Source organism: Leuciscus leuciscus, assembly GCF_965113295.1.
Source record: "Leuciscus leuciscus genome assembly, chromosome: 22".
Lineage (NCBI taxonomy): Eukaryota > Metazoa > Chordata > Actinopteri > Cypriniformes > Leuciscidae > Leuciscus > Leuciscus leuciscus.
The window spans coordinates 24,359,747-24,381,250 of record NC_138746.1 but is presented as its reverse complement, the minus strand read 5'-3'; the positions used below and the strand labels follow the sequence as shown (position 1 = coordinate 24,381,250).

The 21,504-nt window shown below is 36.4% G+C and overlaps 1 protein-coding gene across 1 annotated transcript; it reads left to right on the top strand.

The window, feature by feature from the left end:
• Positions 1-238: 238 nt before the first annotated feature.
• On the top strand, positions 239-21,133 carry sfrp5 (secreted frizzled-related protein 5). Its single transcript, XM_082154912.1, has 3 exons — positions 239-1,043; positions 9,368-9,445; positions 18,967-21,133. The coding sequence occupies exons 1-3, from the start codon at positions 518-520 to the stop codon at positions 19,293-19,295; spliced, it is 933 nt and encodes a 310-aa protein (XP_082011038.1). The 5' UTR covers positions 239-517; the 3' UTR covers positions 19,296-21,133.
• The last annotated feature ends 371 nt before the right edge of the window (positions 21,134-21,504 follow it).

The following is a 21,504-nucleotide window of genomic DNA, read 5'->3' as shown; positions in this document are numbered from 1 at the left end:
TGATATGTGTGGAAAATCTGTGTGTCCTCAGAGCTAAAGAGAAATTGAATGAGCCCAGCACACTCCACGCATGCATTGTGCTTGCAGGACAGCGCGTGGTCTGCCTGTAGAAGTGTCTGCGAGGGGGGTGGGCTACAGGGGTGCCGCCCACTGTGCAGCAGTTGGCTGTTGCTGGGAGGGGGCGGGGCTTATGGTGGACAGGGGAAACCAGTGGGAGGTGGGTGGGCAAGCTTACTCAGGGGTTGTCAGCTCATAGGGCCCTGAGTCCACTGTCTTTTTATGCACTAGGTGCACTTGAGTCAAGCTAGAAAAGAGCTCAGCTCTGAGATCTTCCACTATTGCCTGCTACCAGGAGTTTCTAATAAACTGCAGGGCAACCAGAAACAAGAAGGAGGGAAAACCCAGCACAAACCCAGTCTTTTTTTTTCTTCTCAAACACAACAAAAAGGATTAAAATTCTTCTTTTTGATCTGCTTCCCCCCATTCCCCTTCTGAATTACAGCAGAGCTTTAGGAGGATGGCAGAGCAGAAGAGGCAGGTGTCTCTGACCCAGGCTGTGACCCTGGCGTTGGTTCTGCTCACCTCAGCTGCTTCGGCAGAGGAGTACGACTACTACAGCTGGCAATCGGACAATTTCCACAACGGCCGCTTCTATGCCAAGCAGCCACAGTGTGTGGATATCCCAGCCGACCTACGGCTCTGCTACAACGTGGGCTACAAAAAGATGCGTCTGCCAAACCTACTGGACCACGAGACCATGCCTGAGGTCAAGCAGCAGGCGGGCAGCTGGGTGCCACTACTGGCAAAGCGATGCCACGCTGACACGCAGGTGTTCCTCTGCTCCCTTTTTGCTCCAGTATGCCTGGACAGGCCCATCTACCCCTGCAGGTCTCTGTGCGAGGCGGTGCGGGACAGCTGCGCCCCGGTCATGGAGACCTACGGCTTTCCCTGGCCAGAGATGCTACAGTGCGAGAAGTTCCCCATCGACAACGATCTGTGCATTCCCATGCAGTTCTCGCCGGCTCACGCCACTCAGACTCCAGGTAGGACCTGCAAGAACACTGTGGTTTTAGATATAAAGATGACTGTTATTGATTCATTCAGTGAAAATCAAAAATGAATTTACATAGGAAATGAATGCAACACAGATGTGACAATCCTGTACCGGTAAACAAAATTTTGGCAAAAGACTAAAAATCTAATTTTACAACAAAATAAATAAATAAATAAAATCACGAGAGATGCATGAAAAATGTATTTATTTTAAAAAACAGAACTATATGTTTTGTATTTGTATAAGTATTGTTTCTTAAACATTTTGATAACCTATAATAAGCATCAGTATTTGCTGATTTTAAAACCTCCCCTTTTTGCTTAAAAAGTACAAAAATTATAATCACCAAGTCTCCATAGATCTATACAATAAGGCCCATTGGTGGATTTTCTCTTGCTTTGTTTAGCCTAGAGCTCTAGAGAAAGTAAAATTAGGAAAAGCTCTTGGAAGGACAAAAACCTTTCACTATCTAAAGCAAACATCTCATGTGGAATGTGGAGAGGAGCGTTCCTGCTGCGCCCTGCCTCTCTTTGTTTAATCGTGCATTTAGGTTTCCAATTAGCCAGGCAGCCAAACCCTTTGGATCACTAATTAGTCGGAAAAGTTGTACATTACTTTGTCTGACTGAAACGAGAAGGACTATTGTAATAGAAAGAGGAAGGACAAGTGAAGAGAAATAGCCAGGAGTGTAGTTAATGCTCAGTTTGAGGATGGTGTTAAACCATATAGGACAATAGATTATCAAAAGATTATTTTATTTTTTTAATAAAAACATGTGGTGCCAAAAAAAAAATATGCATTCATTTTCTCAACCATTTGTAAAAATTAATGCAAAAATGCAACAAGTGAAGCACAAATGACAAGTCCCTATACAGAACATTAAGAAATGAATGCATTACTGTATGCTGTGTTAAAAATGAATCACATTTACTGTACAATACAGATTTCCTATTATTTAAATATAATATATAAATAAAAACTAACATAACACTTGGACTATTACCAAATGGTATCTCATGATACTTTTCATTCAAAAAAGTTGGGTGGAATAGAAAACATATATTTAATTAATCTACTTTTGGGAACATCTGAGGACATCCTGAAATGTAAAACTGAGTCAAACAATGATTTTTTTATAAAAAAAAAATAAAAAAAAGTCACATTTTCTTATAGGGGTAAGATGAGATGTTTGGGTTAGTCTGTAGTCATAATTAGCTTTATATATATATATATATATATATATATATATATATATATATATATATATATATATATATATATATAATTCTCCATTTACAGTAGTAAACATGCTCACAAATTCTCTTTTCACTGCTAAGATTTGATGGATTACAATGTTCTCAAAGAAGGAAAAAAAGAGGCTTTTGAAAAAATGTGACTCCACAATACTGTTTTCATACTTCAGAATTAAGTAGCTTGGCTTCTGTTAGAAAAATAAGCTCCTTAAAATTGCAGCAAACTCAAGAGCAAGCAGAGTAAGAGTGGGACCTTCGAGACAATATCAATTACAGCCATAGCTGCTCTGAAATTACATGATACTGAGAGTTTGAAAACTAGCAGAACTAAGCAAAAAGCTCTCTGCATCGCAGCTGGATGGGAAAGTAGCTCACGGGCAAGCGTTTACAGCGATGTGTGTTTTGGTGAGCGTGCACATCGACGTGAAACAGGACTCTAGAGATAACATGACAGCACAAACCCTCGTTTGACACGGCAAGTCGCTCCAGCCTGCAGCCGTCAGCTCCGGCACACAGGGACATGAAGAGCTGTTTTTTCCCCTGTGGTTTGAGGTGAAGTCCTGGGACGGGGCCCGTTCACAGCCAGAGCCACAGACATGTTTGACGGGCTGTTTCTGGAGATGCATTCCAGTAAATCACATTGGACAGTGCAACAAAAAAGCCTCTTTAAACAATATTGTTCATTCTACAAATAGCCAAAACAAGAACCATTTTTATTGGCTCCTCTGAAAAATCCAGCATACATCCTGTTTTATGACATATTTACCGCTTAAAATCTGTGATTATGAAGTTCAAATGAATCTCAACCTGAATTTCAACCACTTTAATTGTTAAAACATTTTCTCTCATCCCAGTTTAATATGCAGAGACAACTATGTGGTCATCATGATTTTGCCAAATAAGATAACATCATTTGTTGAACCGGGAACAACATTCCTGTCCAAAAACATAGTCCAAACCCTATCCCTACCCCTAAACCTAACCCTACCCATAACATCCCTAAAATCAGAGGGAAATGATATGTGAATATAAATCGTGGAGAAGCCCTTAAATCTTGTTTTAAGCCTAAACTTGACATTAACTGTAAACCTATCCCTCTAATCTGATTGGTTGATTGGAATGTTGTTCCAGGATCAACAAGGATGTTGATGGTGAAATCACTTCTGCATTGGTTCAGCAGTGAGGCGGGGCTATTTATTAGCTGACCAATGACAGATGAGGGCGTGTCTTTGAAACCTGTTTGAAAATCATACGTTTTGCTGCTCTAGATTTTTTTTAGGGTCTCCTTTTATTAAAAGAACAGAACAGAGACAATTAATTAGGTTAAACATAGAAATGTACAAGATAAAAAAAAAATCTACCAGCTCAGATTAGGGTGAATGTGCATTCCATTGTTTGCAGGGTTCTGTTAAATCCAGAGGCGCTGCTGCCTGAGGGACGGCTTGGGGAGACATGTAAACCTGTCTCTGTCTCCGCTCACTGCAAATTTAAACAGACATAAATCACAGCAGTTTTTCATCCTGATTAATGTTTTATGTCCAAAGTGTTGCTGCTCATAACTTCATGGGTCCAAATGACCCATAAAATTATGACCTGTGCATAGTTTAAACAGAGCATTTCCCCCATAAACTGTGATACAGAAAGTCAGCGATGCAGAAATCACTCGGACTCAGAAATACCTGTAGGCTCTCTGAGGAAACTGTGAGGACTTAAAAAACTACATTTATATCCATGATGATAAACTGTGGGAAGGTCTTAGTGACAGATTGCATCACTTAAGGTTTTTTTTTCTTACTAAATATGAGATTTTACTCAAGTACTTTAAATGAATAATAGGGTTGACTGGTTCTAATTGTCTCAATTCACGAAAAACTCTAAATTTGGGTATATTTTTAAACATTAATTTCTGTATAGGTAGACAACCATAATTTTTTTTTTTTTTTTAATAAAAAAAAATCAGTTATTTTTGTGACAGCATAGTGGGGCATGTTGTCACACTATATAGAGTGTGTATACTCACAACGAAACCTGACAGTCATACATTATAGGTTTTGTGTCAAATTTAACCTGTAAAACAATTTCATAAACAGCGTAGTGTGGTGTGAACAACTTAAAATGTAGCATAAATAATCATTTTAGGTAATCATTTATGAAACGTACTCTTGTTGTGAAAACACAGTTCAGGCTTTCCAGTTTCAAAATATACTTTCATTGAATCATTGACTCTTACATGAATGTGTGGTTTGAGATACAGCCTTTGTGACAACTTCCTTGTGCGGCCACTAGAATTTTTTTTTTTTTTTTTTTTTTTTTTCTAAATCAAAAAAACTGAGACAGACAGACAGACAGACAGACAGACAGACAGACAGACAGACAGACAGACAGACAGACAGACAGACAGACAGACAGACAGACAATTTGACCCTACAACCAATAACTTAACTGGCTTTATTAAAAAAATAATATCAACCTGAGTACAGTAAGTTACATAACTTTTAGGTCATCATTTTTTGGTCAGTACACTTGAAAAAACAACAACTGATGTTACCAAATGAACCACATTTTTAGGTTACCAGACAAAAAGATTTACAATGCAGAAACTTCTTTAGAACTAAAGCACTCTTGCTTATTAAAAACATTTCTTTCAGAAGCGGTTCTGTTGAGTCCTTACACGTTTCAGCGAACACAAGAGAGTATCCAACAGGAAATTTAAGGGAATACATTACAAAAAAAGTATTGCTCTGATATCACTCAATCTCTGAATTGGCGCTTCTTGCAGAAACTCGGTTTGCAGAATTACCCTCGCTCAGTCTCCTGACACATGCTTTGGCTCAGTTTCTACCAGGCATCCTGCCAGCGAGCCACCCTGCAAAACAGAATAAATCGCTCTGCTGTGCAAATAAGACATTTCAGCTTCAAGAATGCAGCTCACGACGGCCTGCGAGTGCGAAACAAAAGTTTCCTCCACAGCACGCTCAGTGTGTACAAGTCGCCGTCCACGTCACGTCTCCGTCCCGCTGAATGCTGAATGTATGGGAATTTCTGCTCAGGGACCAAATGACGGTTAAAATGTACAGAGGGGTTCAACTCCCCACGACCTGTGCACTGAAGCCTGGTGAACTTTGACCCCTCCCCTCATTATCTACCGCTATGTCTGTGCTTGAGGCTGGGGTGATAAACTCTGACCCTTGGTTTTTAACCTGGAAGGGGGAGTCTGGAGACGAGCCATGTAAGCTCTTGTTAACAGATGCTTTTGTTTTGTGAGCTCAAGGGAGAACCTGTGCTAAATAAATGACAAAATCATATTCGTCACCTCAGAGATCAGATATAACAAACTTCATTGTGTGGTTGATTTCAGTGGAGAACTTCAAGCTTTAGCCAATCTGGTCATGGTTTATTCCGTCAGACCCACCCCACAGAGATCGAACAGAGCTTTCTATATTTTTAGCTGTACAAATGAATGACTTTTCCAAATTGTCACATGCCACATCCAGCATTCTCCCTCGGTTAAGCAGATTGATGATGTGATAGAAGCCCAGAAGTTTGGAAATGGACAATACACCTGACACTTATACCCGAATGTCAAAAGAACCATTATCAGACATCAAAGAAGAGATGGGGTAACATTTTCGTAAAAAAAATTAATAATAATAATAATAAAACCTTTACAAAAATCATTATATATTCTACTGCTTAAACGTTTGGGGTCTTTTTGGGTCTAAGATGTTTTCATAATTCTGAAAGAAGTCGTACGTGCTCACCAAGGCTGCATTTTTTTTTAAAACAGTAATACAGTAATATTGTAAAACATTATTATAACTCCAAATTACTCAAGTCATCAGTGTCACATGATCCTTCAGAAATCTGTCTAATATGCTAATTTCGTGATACATTTTTCAGCATTCTTTTATGAATATAAAGTTAAAAAGAATAGCATTTATTTGAAATAGATTTTTTTAAATAATGTAAATTTCTTTACTGTAATTTCTGCTCAATTTAATACATAGTTGCTGAATAAAAGACTTTTATAAAAAAAAAAATTACATCCTTTAAAATACTTACAACCAAAACAAAATTCTGATTTAAATAATGAGTCAATTCAAGAGCAATCCTTCTTCCTAAACGTGTTCATCTTACCCTGATTCAATACGGTAAGCCTATTATAAGTGTTTATATTTTAGACCTGTCGGGATGGTTTTCGCGGGAAACTGCGTACTTGCATCACTCAACCATGTGTGTGTCGTCATATCTGTAAATAGAGAAAAGTTGCTCCGGCTACTTTGACGTGTGTATGGTGTGGTAGTGGCAGAGGTTAGTTGTTACAACGAGCGAGAAAGGCTGACATGGAGCTGCTATAAATCTCCAATCTCCAGGGAATTACCTGTAAAAAAAAAAAAAAAAAAAAAACGCAGAACAGATGACACTCTGCCAGCAAAAAGAGAACACGACAGAGCTCGTAATAAAACGAGAATAAACATTGGCTTGGATTTTTGTAGATGGCAAGAATTGATGGGTTTGAAGTGATGTGGACATTGCATTCTTATTACTTTATTTTTAAAGGAAGTACCTTGTCTATTAATGGGTGTAGCTACAGCAATGTCTTCAACTAGTCAGCTTGAGATCCTTTCATCAAAATCTTAAGCCTAGAAAAGAATGTTCAATAAATAATCAAATCATGTATTTTTAATAATTAGAGGTATTGTTATTAAATATTGTGTATCAATCCTATCAAATCCATGCAAAAATAGCTCGTATTACTTCAAACTGAAGAAAATTACACACACACACAAAATTCTAATAAGACCCGCTCTAAACCATATATGGTTCGCCTTCACTTCCGGCCTGAGACGTGTGGCCTGACTTGTGTGTCCTGAAACATGTGGTGCTGCGGGGCTGCAGCTGGATACAATTAACCTTTTTCACTTTTCCGGGTTTCTCAGAAGCTGAAGTCGTTATACTGTAGTTGGGTAAACTTCTATAGTGGTGAATGAGAGACTACATTAAATTTATTTTTCGTGTTCCCATTTGCTCAAATAGCAAAAGAAAAACTCCACAATAGTGTTTTCACAACTTTCAAAAACTTTCAAAAGAGAGAGAGAGAGATTAGCTGTGTTTCAAATTGCGAATTGAAAATATGCCCAATGGAGACATGTCAATTTCCCTCCCATATATTGAAACAAATAATAATAATAATAATTAAGCTCGCACAAGGTGGTTTTTCAGGCAATTTAAAAAGGAATATTTTGCTTCTTTTTTTTTGTTGCATTTTCAGGTCACCTGGCATACGTAAAAGTCGATCATTCTTTAAAGATGGCGCTGTATGTTTGGACAGAAGACGAGACAGCTCTTAATTAAACTCATAAAAGAAAAGTATAACGGGAATACTGGATTCTAAACAACAAAGAAATACCACAATTTATCAAGGCCTCGAAGCAGATAGGAGGGAGAAACACCTCATACAGTACGTGACTGCTCCCAAGTGTAAGGGATTTCCTAGCCATTAATCTTTGGATAACACACTTCCGTCTCCTTCGATTAAAAATAATAGCTAGTGTGTGCGGTGAATGCGATATAGGTAAACTTACCAACATCCGCTGGCATGATTTTCGGAATGACTTATCACGAGAGGAAAAAAACATGTTTTAGTCAGATGACATCGTTTTTTTAATAATTTTACCTGATTAAAACAAATTTTACCGCTTTTGTTTTTTATATAATTCTGATGACCTTTAAAATGTGTCAGCAACTCATTTGCATTTAAAGATACATGCACGAAAACAGCATCTTTTTGCCTTACCATTTTCTACAAGCTATAATGATCTGTGTGCTATTTTGAGCTAAAACTTTACAGACACGTTCTGGGGACACCTGAGATTTATATTACATCTTGTAAAAATGGAAAAAATAGATCCCCTTTAACTAAGTTTAAAACTACATTAATTTTCCCATATGAGCATGTACAGTATGTGTGTTATACAGTAATTCAAGCCCACTAAACAGAAACCCAGTACCCCAGCAGGTGGCACGATAGACATCTGTATATCTACAGTTAAAAAATAAGAAAAGCAAATAACTATCAGCCCCAAGAAGGTCATGTAAAGCTGTTTGCATGTTCCAGTGAATATTTTCACTGTCAAACTGCTGAGAAGAATGTTTTCACAGTGTCCTATTAAAAGCTCACCCCTGCATTTGTCTTCGTACGTTTGCAACAAGTGTAAAATATTCTGGTTGACATTGAAATCCTGTTGTGGAGAGGTCAAAAATATTTTCCCCTTAGACTATAGTCCAGGTATATGCAGGACACACACACACTATCTGAAGGGATGTGATTTCACAGTGATGAACCACTGAGAGTTTTAATCGTGTTTCCCTTTCCTCTGTGAGGAAATAAAACTAGCAGCTGCCAAACCTCTCCCTCTCATGGCTTCAAACGCTGTGGATTAAGGTCCATTAGCACTGGCTTGCTGCCCCTACATGAGTCCAGCATTGCAATGAAACAGAGTTATACTCTCTGCACTAAACCAAACACCATATTAGAGCTGTTAGCATAAACAATCACATGAGAGTTTCATTTTTTCAAACCAATCATTTTAGTAAATGTGAAACATTCCCACCCTGTATTTGTTTGTTTGAGTCTTCTGTGATTAACTGACTGCACTGAATCTTTCACTGAACTTACTGTATCATTGCTACTGACCTCAGATAACAGTTTATCTCATCAATTAACTCCAATAAAATCTCAGCCAATATGACACAGCAGCACTGACTGACCAACTTTGGGGGCGGGGCTATCTGTTTGTTAGACCAATGGCTGACAAAAATACATGGAGTCAGGTTCATTTAATCACAATACAGGTACATTATATTTCTGACCAGAATAAAACCAGTTGTTTTTTAAGTTACCATCTGAAGCATACAGTATTTATAGATTACCTAAAAATGAATTTGTCTACTTTAAATATCAAAAAGGGTCTACTTATTGTTAATGGCTACATTTTATGTTTAATGGTTCTTTATGAGACACTCATTTTTAACCATCTTTCCTTCCTTTACCCTGTAGTTTCAAAAGTGTGTCCACCCTGTGACAACGAATTGAAAGCAGACACCATAATGGAGCACTACTGCGCCAGTGATTTTGGTAAGATATTAACTTTTATTAAGACATCAAATTTGACAACTTAAATAACTCTAGAGTTGTGATCTCTTCATAATGGTAAAAAATTGTAATGAAAAAATTGATGAGAAAGCCTGCGGTTTGCTTTTATGGGAAAGCGGCCACTGTAATATTTAGGGTGAACATAAATGTGACATCATGAGAAAAAGCAGATACAATATGAGGTTGCTCTGCTATGCATCGCATTAAATATACTGTGCAAATATGTATATAGCAACTCAATGCATTTACATATTGATGTGTTTGTGTGTGTAGATATGGGCATATATATATATATAATTTTTTGTGTTTTTATGTTTTTAGTGGGTGATGCCCAGATCTAGTTAGACTAAGGTTGTACAAAACCAGCCTCAGGTAACTCAGTATCAATACTAAATACCATAGACATGAAATAAACTAGCTCAGGAAACTTATGTACATTTTTTATTAATTCAATGTTAATATTTGTCATTAATTTCATAATTTAGTAGTTCCCAACAGGCAGCAGTATATCCACAACAGTGCTCACAAACTGCATCAAAAGACAATATAAATGATAAATTATAGACAATATACAACATTTCATGCTTCCATCATACAAGAGTTGACTTTACTTTTGTTAAACATCCCATCGTGCTTTATCATTAAAGCTACACTGTGTAATTTTTTAAGTTGATTCTTAGCAAAAAACACTTTGTTCTTTCAAAATGATATGTGCTCATTAAGGAGAGACACTACAGGTGAATAGGGAGAAAAATGTAACTAGCAGATATCACCATGAAACTTTCCCAGTTGATTACCTACATTAAGATGAGAAAAAAAATTTACTACAAGTTTTCTGTAATTTAATGTTTAAATGTGATGCGATCTGGGAAAACCCGTCGGATGTCGTGCTGGGCCGTTTTCAGTAAATTCCAAAGTAGTTTGAATGTCAGTTTTTTGTCAATTTTTTTTTATTTTCATTAAATTATTATTCTATAACATCTTTTCTCTTATCTCTGAAAATATATTGGCAAAATTCCCTTGTTTAGTGCAGAAAAACAGCGATAGTATCAAGCTGAAAATACTCTCTTTCTCTAATGCATTCTATATGCGACCATTTTCTCTAACGCCCGGCAGAGGTGAATAAACCACATAACTTGTACAGTGAATGTGTATTAGTGCGCATTTCGCGCCAATCCTGTTTAAAAAAAAGAGTGCCAAGCGTCCCGACGGTTACCGTTATTAGACCTGTTTTTCTCAAAATTCCGTTCCAGAAAATCATAGCGATCGGCCGACTTCAGATAAACATAACTTTTGCTACCAACAAGCTATGATAAAAAATAAAAACAGATTTGGAAAGGGCTTGATACCAGCTTCCATATAATATCAAAACCTGTAATAGGTAAAATTTCACCATGTGGTGGGTTTTCCCAGATCGCATCACAAATGTGCAAATTAGGAAAAATCTAATTAAATATGCGCTAATTTGTATATATATAAAAAAAACGAAATCCGAGTATTAGATAAAGCCAGGTTAAAAAATATTTTTTCATTGTGTTCACATATTAGATGGGGAAAAAATTACAGAGGGATTTATGGATATCTACTTTTGTTATCCTGTAAATCAGAATATACTGTCAATAGCCTTAAAAAAAAGATTTTCGCCATGTTTTTTGGAATAAAATGTTATGTATATCAGGCTAGGAATAATATATTTACAAATCCCTCTGTAAATGTCTTCATAATATAACTAGGTACAAGACTGGAAAGTTTGGTGTATATAGGTACTACTGAAGTGGAGATTTCGAACTTGGAGTATGAGAGAAAGGTCATTTTGAGAAAACGGGCTTTAAAGATTTATCATCAGCCAATGAGATTGCGCATTCAGCCCTTTTACTTTAACTATTGGTTGCTGATAAAAAGGAAATGACCATATTTGGATCCGACAGCATTGTACAGTGAAGAGAGAGCTTTCCAGCGGTGCCTGTGATGACAGAGAGCAGACAGAGATCGTGGATCGGCGGGATGATTTACAACGACAACTTTTGTTGAATTTACGCGAAATCTACTGACGCAAACAGAAAAAGTGTAATAAAATAAAGACCTAAATTTGTATTTCGGACTTTTTTTTCACCACAATCTGAAAGAAGACATGTTATTGAAGATAAATATCCAAAAATCTCAAAATTGACCAGTAAAAAAAACCCGATGTTTTTGCCTGCCGTGTCTCGCCTTAATGTGTAATTACTTCTACCGACTAATCAAGTATTCTCGTAAATGTAGAATCTGCCATTTAGAATACATATGAGCGAGTCGCAAAACACCACAAACATGCAGCAAAGTGACCTGTTTTCAATGCATGGGTCACGTACATGAGTTCATATGGAATTTACATCCAGTTTTAAATGGTGCTGGAGGATTCCTGTTCTAATAGTTTGGGATTTTTTATGGTTCGTATAAAAGTGATGTATTCTGACTAGAGGTCCATTGATCTGTCAAATGTGAATCTCTAGAATGAGTCTCTGGCATTGAATAAAAGAGTTTCAAGGTTAAAAGTCATTTGAAAAGCCTTCCCTATAGAGGGCCGAGGATTATAGCACTGTAGAGTCACACATACGCCTGACTTATCTTTGGCTGTGAGGCCTGTTTCTTTTGGATTTGCATGTATTTTCCTTGATAACTTTGACAGATGACACTAGAAAATATTGTTAGTAGTAGCCTGAGTGTATGTTCTACATTTTACACATTAAAGTCAGAAAATGAAGTGCAGACATCACAAAGAGAGTTATAATGGGTTTTTTGTGTTATTTTGTCTAGTTGTGGCTTTTGAGATACTCCACATACTGAAAGCACAATGCATGACAGGATATTACCGCTTGATTAATTTCTTCCCCTGATCTCCATTTTACTGGTACCTGATCACATGACTTGTTGTTTGTTAACTAGTGCTGTACAGTTTATTGTGATAGTAAGTTTAATAGTGTGCTCCATTAATCTTGGATGTTACGGCCAGTTTCCACAATCTAACAGTAATCAGTGTATTCAACACATACTGGACAGCAGCACACATATCAAATGATTTAAGGTTTGTGCATGTGCAGACCACTGCCGAGAAACCTCTGCATTAGAGTCTATTCACTGGCTCTGAATACAGTTCATTTTAATATTTTATGTAGCGCTAAGGAAATCCATTGTTTTTAAGTTTGGTTTTGGGATTTTAAATGGCTTAGTTTTGTTTATATCTGATTTGTCATTCTCCGTTTTGAAGAACCTTTTGGGAACACAATCATATGAGACTCTTCTGGGAGGGAATTAAAGCAAATAAGTTTTATGACAGACATTGGTCCACTGCAAAGTCATGTGAGTTTTTTGTTGCGCATTGAGGGATTTATTCGGTAAATGTGTTGCCATCGTAGTTTATGTCTTCTTATCGGATTGAAAAAAAATGTATCTGCCTCAATGGACCGCATATGTTTTTTTTAATGCACATTTATAGAATTCATGTGCATCTTGGCCTTTTCAAGCATTTTTTTATGCAATATCCCGATTATGCTCATAAAAATAGGTGGATGGAAATATTGAATGATTTTTATTTCTTCTCTGGGAAACAAGAAAAATATATTTAAAATAAAATGTGTGATAAAAAGAAAGAAAGTCATACAGGTCAGGTTAAGAACAAAATTTTTACAGAATTTTACATTTTGGGGTGAACTGTCTCTTGAAGGTCAGTTCAAAGTAATTTGTTGTCCAGTTTAGGCAATCATCATTGGAAGAAAATTAAAGTAAAAAAAAAAACACACACAAAAAACAAACAAATACACAATACACCATTTTATTAGTATATATATATATATATATATATATATATATATATATATATTTTTTTTTTTTTTTTTTTTATCTTCTTTCCAATTTTCAGCATCAGTGTTGGCAAAACTATTTTCATTTTACAGGATCAAAGACAAAGAGAAAAAATTGACCTCATGGGTTGAGACTCACTTTTTTCCTCCTTCTAATTGTGATTTTGAGCAGCCTGAATGATCTTTAATCACCATTATATAAGGAAGGCCGATTAGGGTAAAGTTCAGCAATAGAGACTCTTTTCTTTAAAGATTCATCGTAGCTCTGCAGTTTGAAGTTTTGAGTTTAACATAATCCAACAATAATCACAGCATTACCATGGATTGGCTAATTATATAAACAGTGTATATTCCAGAATTATTTCAGTGTGTATGTTGGTTTGCCATATTAATAGTTTTCACTGGCTAGGCTAAAAAGTTGATGCAGTTCAATTATAAAATAGAATAGAAATTAGTGTAAAATCATAATGTCCATTGTTGTTTTTGATGCTACTTGCCATTCAGAATATTTTCAACACAACATGCTCAATTGATAAAAACTTCCAAAGCTTTATGGACATATAAGTTTTGTTTACAGAAATTACTGAAAGAAGGCTGCAAATACTCGGGGCGACACTTTTCCTCATTGCCTTACTTCATCTGCTGTCAGACCTACTGCCAGCAATTTAAAGCAGCTCTTGTGGCTTTGGCTTGTCACCACGATATTGCCCAGGCGTGCTCACTCCTCACAAGCATTATGGGTCATGAGCGATCACCTGAATCAGAGAGAAAAACCCCATGTGTAGCTGAACTACAGTTAGGTATGTTAGCTGTATGGTTTTGTAGTTTTGCAAAATCTCTTAAAAAATATTCAATCTATCTGATATGTAAAGAGAGACAATGTCATATGAAAGCTGATTTCCCCAAAAAGCGTAAATAAACACTGTGGCACTGAGAGCCTTCAGAATTTTGTCCTGACACAGTAACACTATATTTTAAGCAACAAGACTTCACATGGACTTAAACAAGGTACCCACGCCACAATTTAGAAATTATTTGTGATGCGATCTGGGAAACCCGTCGGATGTCGTGCTGGTACGGTTTAAGGTCAATTCAGGTCAATTTTTTTCCAAATTGGGTTTTCATTAAATTAACATTCTATAACATCTTGTCTCTGAATATATCTTGGCAAAATTCAGTAGTTTAGTGCAGAAAAATAGTGATTTATAGTGGCAAGCTGAAAAGACTGTGTCTTTCTCTTTAAAAACACGCATGACGGATGTGAAAAAAACCCCAAAAAAAACCTTCTCTTAACACTACAAAGACACTACAAGTTCACCTATCAAAATAAACCACATAACCTCTAGAATAAAGGTATCAATGCGCATTTCCTGCCAGTCCTGTGTGAACTACAACTGCACGCAAATTTGTATTATTTTTTTAATTTTTTTATTTTATCCAACGTTATCGTGAGATGCGGAGCAGAGCAAAAGAGAACAATGGAGTCTGAAGTAACTGCTCGCTAAAAAGATCTTGCTAGCCTCTCAATCGTCCAATTTCAAAATGGTTTTCACATGATGACTTTTGAGTTTGAAAGCTTTCGAATGATATCTAATATATGATGATTACTCAAATATGTGATATGAAAAAAAGACAATAAAAAAAAGGGCGCCAATCGTCCCACTAGCAGGAAGTGACAGTTAATTAAACCTGTTTTTCTCAAATTTCCGTTCCTGAAAATCATAGCGATCAGCCGACTTCAGATAACCATAACTTTTGTTACCCACAAACAATGAAAGAAATAAAAACAGATTTGGAAAGGGCTTGAAACCAGCTTTAATATGGCATCAAAACATAAAACATGTAATAGGTAAAATTTCACCATGTGATGGGTTTTCCCAGATCGCATCACATTTATAGACTTGGCACTTTTGACTTGGACCACTAAGCAACCACCAAGCAATGCCCTATCAATCATCCCAAACCCCCAAGCAACTACCCACAATATATCTGCAACCATATTGCATTGGCCTAGCTACCACATTCATTAAATTAAAACCTTCTTATATTTGTGGCATTCTCACATTTTCTTCCGATCTTTCCTTCCCTCATTCTCTCAGATTGAGTATAGGCCTATTCATTTTTCAGTGACTGTGGGATTACACATTAATCATACACACTCTTTTTAATTTGATTTTTTTTCTGATATTTGATTCTTCCAGTAAGAAATCTTATAGGATCTCAATTAATATTTATGCCAACACCAAATATCCCCAAGCAAGTGAGCTGAAACCGTTATCAGTGAAACCATTAAACATACATTCCTGCCCTTCCAGAGATGCATGAATGTTTATGATAGTAGACAAGGAGCCTAGCTCACACTGAAGATGCAGGACAAATGTTGTCATTGATTAATGTGCTCTCAGCACGTTTGGATAAGTTCTGTTTCATAGCATCAATTACAGATTTTACCCGCTAAGTTTCAAATGTAACTTAGAAACAAGAGAACCTGGGAATGTGGATAACTTTGACAGTCTTTTTTTCTTTCTTTTTTTTAAGCAGGCTTGCTTCTTTATGGTTTCTAAAGGAAAAAAAAAACAGACCTGATCCAAACATAAATTGAAGCTGAAATTTCTGAACAAGAGCAGTGCAGATTCAGGAAGAAAACTGTCAGTGGTGAAATTTAGTCATACACAACCAAAAAAACACAATAATGTAATGGCTAGGATATATATATTTAAAGACAGATGTGAAAAGTGCATATAGGTATTTCCTAAGCATGCATAAATGGTACGCATTATGATATCAGTGAGAAAAAAAATATTTGTTATGTTTTTCCTGCTTAAAATTTGACACTATAGCAATATCAATAAACATTATCATAATTTTGTAATTTTTTAATTAATTATAAGTTTGTTGCCTCAAGGCAACATTGTACCACAATGGACAAATTTAAACATTTGACATTTTCATGAAGAAAAAAAATAATATATTTATTGAAAACATCAATTTATTTAACTAAACACTTGAACAAACAGATTTATCAAGTTTTTATTGAATTACACATTTCATATTTAATAAAAAGTAACATTTATTATCCAGCTGTTGCCCTCAGGCAACATTGTACCATCGTGGAACGCAAGTACTACAAACCATTATATCATCAAGTTATCATATCAAAACATTAAAAAACATCAAAGCATGCTGTGTCAAGGTAAAACATTTACAATCACTATAACATTATCCTAATATGAAGGCCAGGCCTCAACAACAGCAAGATCAAACATTTGGAAGACCTCCCCGGCCGACCTAATGACCCGTGTGGGGTCCTCCAGGGGCCCGTCGGGAACCCCCCGAAATACGAGACCCCTACAAGTCCCACTAACCCTCTATTTGTCCGATTGCCCACTATAGTAGACAAATGTCCTGTTGACCCCACCGCCGGTCTCAAGCCACGCCCCCGTCCCACTAACCCACTATTTGTCCGATTGCCCACTGTAGTGGCCAAATGTCCCGTTGACCCTCCCTGACTTGTCTCAAGCCACGCCCCCGTCCCACTAACCCACTATTTGTCCGATTGCCCACTATAGTAGGCACATGTCCCGTTGACCCCCCTGACCAGTCCCAAGCCACGCCCCTGTCCCACAAACCCACTATTTGTCCGATTACCCACTATAGAGGCCAAATACCCCATCGACCCCCGCTGACCACTCCCAAGCCACGCCCCTTTCCCACAAACCCACTATTTGTCCGATTACCCACTATAGTGGCCAAATGTCCCGTCGAACCATGCCAAGTTTTCAGTTAGCAAAAATACAGATACATTTAGATAATTCAAACTCTTTTCCTTACAAATAAAATATAATTGTATTCATACGTAGTATGCCTGGCATGGCCTTATGTGATTCCATTATGGTACAATGTTGCCTCGAGGCAACAAGCAGTTTTATGTCATTTCCTATGATAAATTTTATGATATATAATGTAAAGTTTTTTGAAAATACTTCTTTACTTACCAATGAAGGTGACTCTGATTTTTTGTGGCTGATTATTTGGACAGAAATTAGTGAAAAATGCCCTTTTCAGTGGAGAAAATATGGAGCCATGTGACATGTGCACATGTGTTGAAAGAGGGAACTAAATGTACCCCTGTGGGTCATGTGACCACTCTTTTGCATTTTCTTTGGTTAGTATTTGAGTTCCCCTCCCCTTAGAGAGCATTGAACAATTACATTTTATTTTGTTTTTATAAAAAAAAGCTAAAATAGACTATGTTGCCTGGAGGCAACACCGTACCATAGAGGGATATATGAGAATATTTATGCATAATTGAATTAATTTGAGCATCCTGTTTATCAAATAATTTGATTACTGTTTTAATCAGTTGACAGCCTTATACAGTAAGTAACAAAAAAAGACATGACATTTAAAAAATATATATAATTTGTATAAATATAAAATTATATATAAAAAATAAAAACCCAGATGAGAAAAGACACAACCATAAAAGAGTGGCACAGAGTATGCGGGGGTCAAATTTACCCTGCATTCTGTAATAAAAAATTACATATATATATATATATTATCAATAAAAAATATTTTTTTATTTGATATTCCATGAATTAAAATTTCAGATTTTGTGGTCATAGGATGAAAATAATAATAATACATTTAAGAAAAACATTAATTCCAGTATGGGTCATTTTGACCTCTTTTATGCTTTTGTGTAGTTTTTTGGTTAATGCATTCATCTGAAATGAGGTCTCAGGGTAAACTTGTTGAAACTTGTTGAAATTCTCCACACACACACACAAAAAAAAAAAAATAATTCTTAAAAAAATATGTAATATGAAAATTTCAAAAAACGTTCAAAAGAGGATGGTTTAGTGGCTTTTGTGGACAGGCTACCGAAGGTGTGTTCACTTTTCACATCTGTCTTTAAAACTTTCCGTTCCACTCTCCGTCCTCTCCCGGGTGAGAGCAATTAGTGCCGTCCATGTTTAAATGATGCTCCTCCGGGGAGGTGTAAACTATTCCAGCGCTCTGGATAGCCTTGGTTCTTCCTGTGTGCTCGTTGTGAAAGGTCTTGTTGCTTGAGACAGCAAAAATATATGGGAGAACCGGAGTGTGACCAAGGGTCCCATGAGAAGATTTCCCATTTTTTCCAATGGATAAAGTTAAATGACAACACATAGTACCCAGACCTTTTTTCCAAAGGGTCTTTCTGGTCTTTCCTTGGTGTTTTTAAAGAGATAGTTCACTCGTAAATGAAAATTCTGTCATTATTTACTAACCCTCATGTCTTTCCAAACCCGTGTTAGTTGTTCTGCAATTTTATTTTATTTTTTAAATTTAAATGATCTGACACTAATAAATATTAAAATGTATAATGACATTTTGGGTGAACATTTTGGGTTTCGCAAACCTCTGGGAGTTCACAAAGGTATTGCAGGGGGTTTGTGAGTTGATGAAAAGCTAATAATTAATAAAAAATTATAAAAATACATAACAAACATAAATACATAAATAAACAAGTGGATGTGTTGAGTTATATGAACTATTGAAACGTGAACTAAAAATCTCAAGGGGTATTTCAAGTAAGTATTTTACGTCAAATTGTGGCTGAACAAATTTATTTTGGGAATTCCTGCTCTAAGTTTCTTTCTTTCTATATTTTATCTACAGCAATCAAGATGAAGATTAAAGAGGTGAAAAAGGAAAAAGGTGACCGCAAGCTTATCGCAGCACAGAAGAAGAAGAAGGTTCTGAAGATGGGAATACTGAGGAAGAAAGACCTAAAGAAGCTCACACTATACATCAAGAATGGAGCAAACTGTCCATGCTCACAACTGGACAATCTCGGGAGCAACTTCCTCATCATGGGCCGCAAAGTGGACCAACAGTTACTGCTCATGTCCATCCACAAGTGGGACAAAAAGAGCAAGGAACTCAAGTTTGCCATTAAATACATGAAATCTCATCAGTGTCCCACCTATCACACTGTCTTCCAGTGATCAATGACTCTTCTGTCTGCGTCTTCCAATAACTCTTTCAGAGACCGTATCCATGCCTAATTCCAACCATTAGTACAGATGTATTTTATTACTCAAGAAATGGCTTTTGGAAACTGCTTAGGACTTAATTCATCATCAAGTACAGCTACATTTTGTTGGCGACTGTATCTACAAATGTATTGTTTATGAAGCAATCAGCACACTTATGATGCTCATGCATATTTTAGTGAAATTTTCCTGGTTCCCTCATTCAGAGCACAAGCTATGAGACTTTTCGGAAAGACACTGACAACCCTTTCAATCAATGTGAGAAAAAGAGAATTGTGAACAAGAGCTTTAAAAAGTGCACTCATATTTGATTTCAATGGCGAGATTCCACAAGCAAACGAAACAGAACAAGCATAGTGCCAACTGGTTTTTATTTGTATCTTTCATTTTGTAGATAAGGAATAAAAAGTTTTTATTATGTACTACGAAGATACAATCGTGATCATTAGCACCAGAATGCGACACGACTCCAGTTAGGGCTTGAAACTTGGGAGGTAAGAAAACTGATGGATTGAAAAGTGTTGGTCAGGATGGCGGCCCAGATCCGTCAACCGCAGCCTGGACCGTTTCTCTGCTCTAAGAGCACACATCATTTCAGCTAAGCTTATGACAGACTCTGGAATCGTTCAGTAATTTTGGTTGGTGAGGTGTTTTTCATGCTTTCTATACAGTATGCAACATAATTTTTTACTAAAAGTATTATATATTGCTACAAATATGCAGACATGGTATGGAAAGAGCCTTCCGACTTTACATCTCACTGTAATAAAAGTTAAAATCTAACTGTGCTAGTTCTGTTTAATCAGCCATCACCTTTTAATGATAATGAACACATCACAAGAATTTCATAAGTGTGTTATTTATCTTCAGGAATTAACAATAGTTCAGCCAAAAAAGCTTTCTTGTCATTTTAAACCTCTATGAATGTCTTTCTTCTGTGGAACGCAATAGGATATTTCTTTCAGAAAACATATTACATTTTGGTTCTGTCCTGTGGCGGCTCGTCAGGGGAGGCACAGCCTATCCAAAATGTTTAGGTAAAAATGGGAGAAGGACGGTTTAGTGTTAATAATATCCCCAGTTTTCATTCAGTCTCATAATTTGTATTTCTTGTTTGTAATTTCACTACTTTAACACCATAAAATATTACTGAGGTCAGAACTACCTCTTCTCCAAATCTGGTGATGTTACAACTGTTCAGAAAACTGTTCTAACTTGAGGGGATACAGAAGGGCAAGGAGAGGCAAAATCCATAGCCGAAGACTTTTGCCTCCATTGGTAAAAAAAAGAAAAGAAAGAAAGCTAATCACTATCAAAATCACTAATTTCTCTTTCAGCGGTTAGAGTGTTGATAAAAAAAAATACATCGCAGAGAAGTCTAGCTTCCCTTGGTGTATCAACCAATCATCGTAGAGACATCAATTATGTGATATTAGTTTCAACTGCTAATGCTGATAATGTACTAACTACCTTAATTATAGAGAGTAGAGATATTGATAAGAAAATATTTGATCGCCAACAAATTTACAGACACAATTCGAACTGCAGATTAAAAATAAAAGAAGCCCGCATATAAGTTGGCAATCAGCTTCACTAAATGGCGGGACGTGCTCTTTTATCACGGACATTTAAAGGGACGGAAGGATGGATTTTTTTCAAGTGATGGGCTAGGTGAGTGAAATTATATTTATATTGTATTGCTGTAAATTTTCTGTCTAAAAGTGACAACAACAAAAAAAGCCATTTTAAAGAAGTTAAGCAAAAAATCAAAAAATCAATCAATCAATCAATCAATCAATCAATCAATTGTGAAAAGCCTTGGGAAAGCATCCCCAGACTGCTACAATTTAGTGAGCCTCCTTTATTTTAAAACCCAGCAGCCACAACTGGTCCTGTCTGGCTTTAGAAGACTTTGAATATAGTATAACATTTGTACAAACCACTTTAATGATTGTTTTTGGTGCCTTATGGTCATGTTTGGAGTTTGACAGCATATTTACACCATTGAATGAAACAGAGCATTCCACAGAAGAAAGAAACAAATACAAGTTTGGAATTACATAATGGTGAGTAAATGTTGACAATTATTTGTATTAATTTTTTTGGCTGAACTAACCCTATAAGGCAAGGAACTATTCATTTAAAATAATGACACTGCACA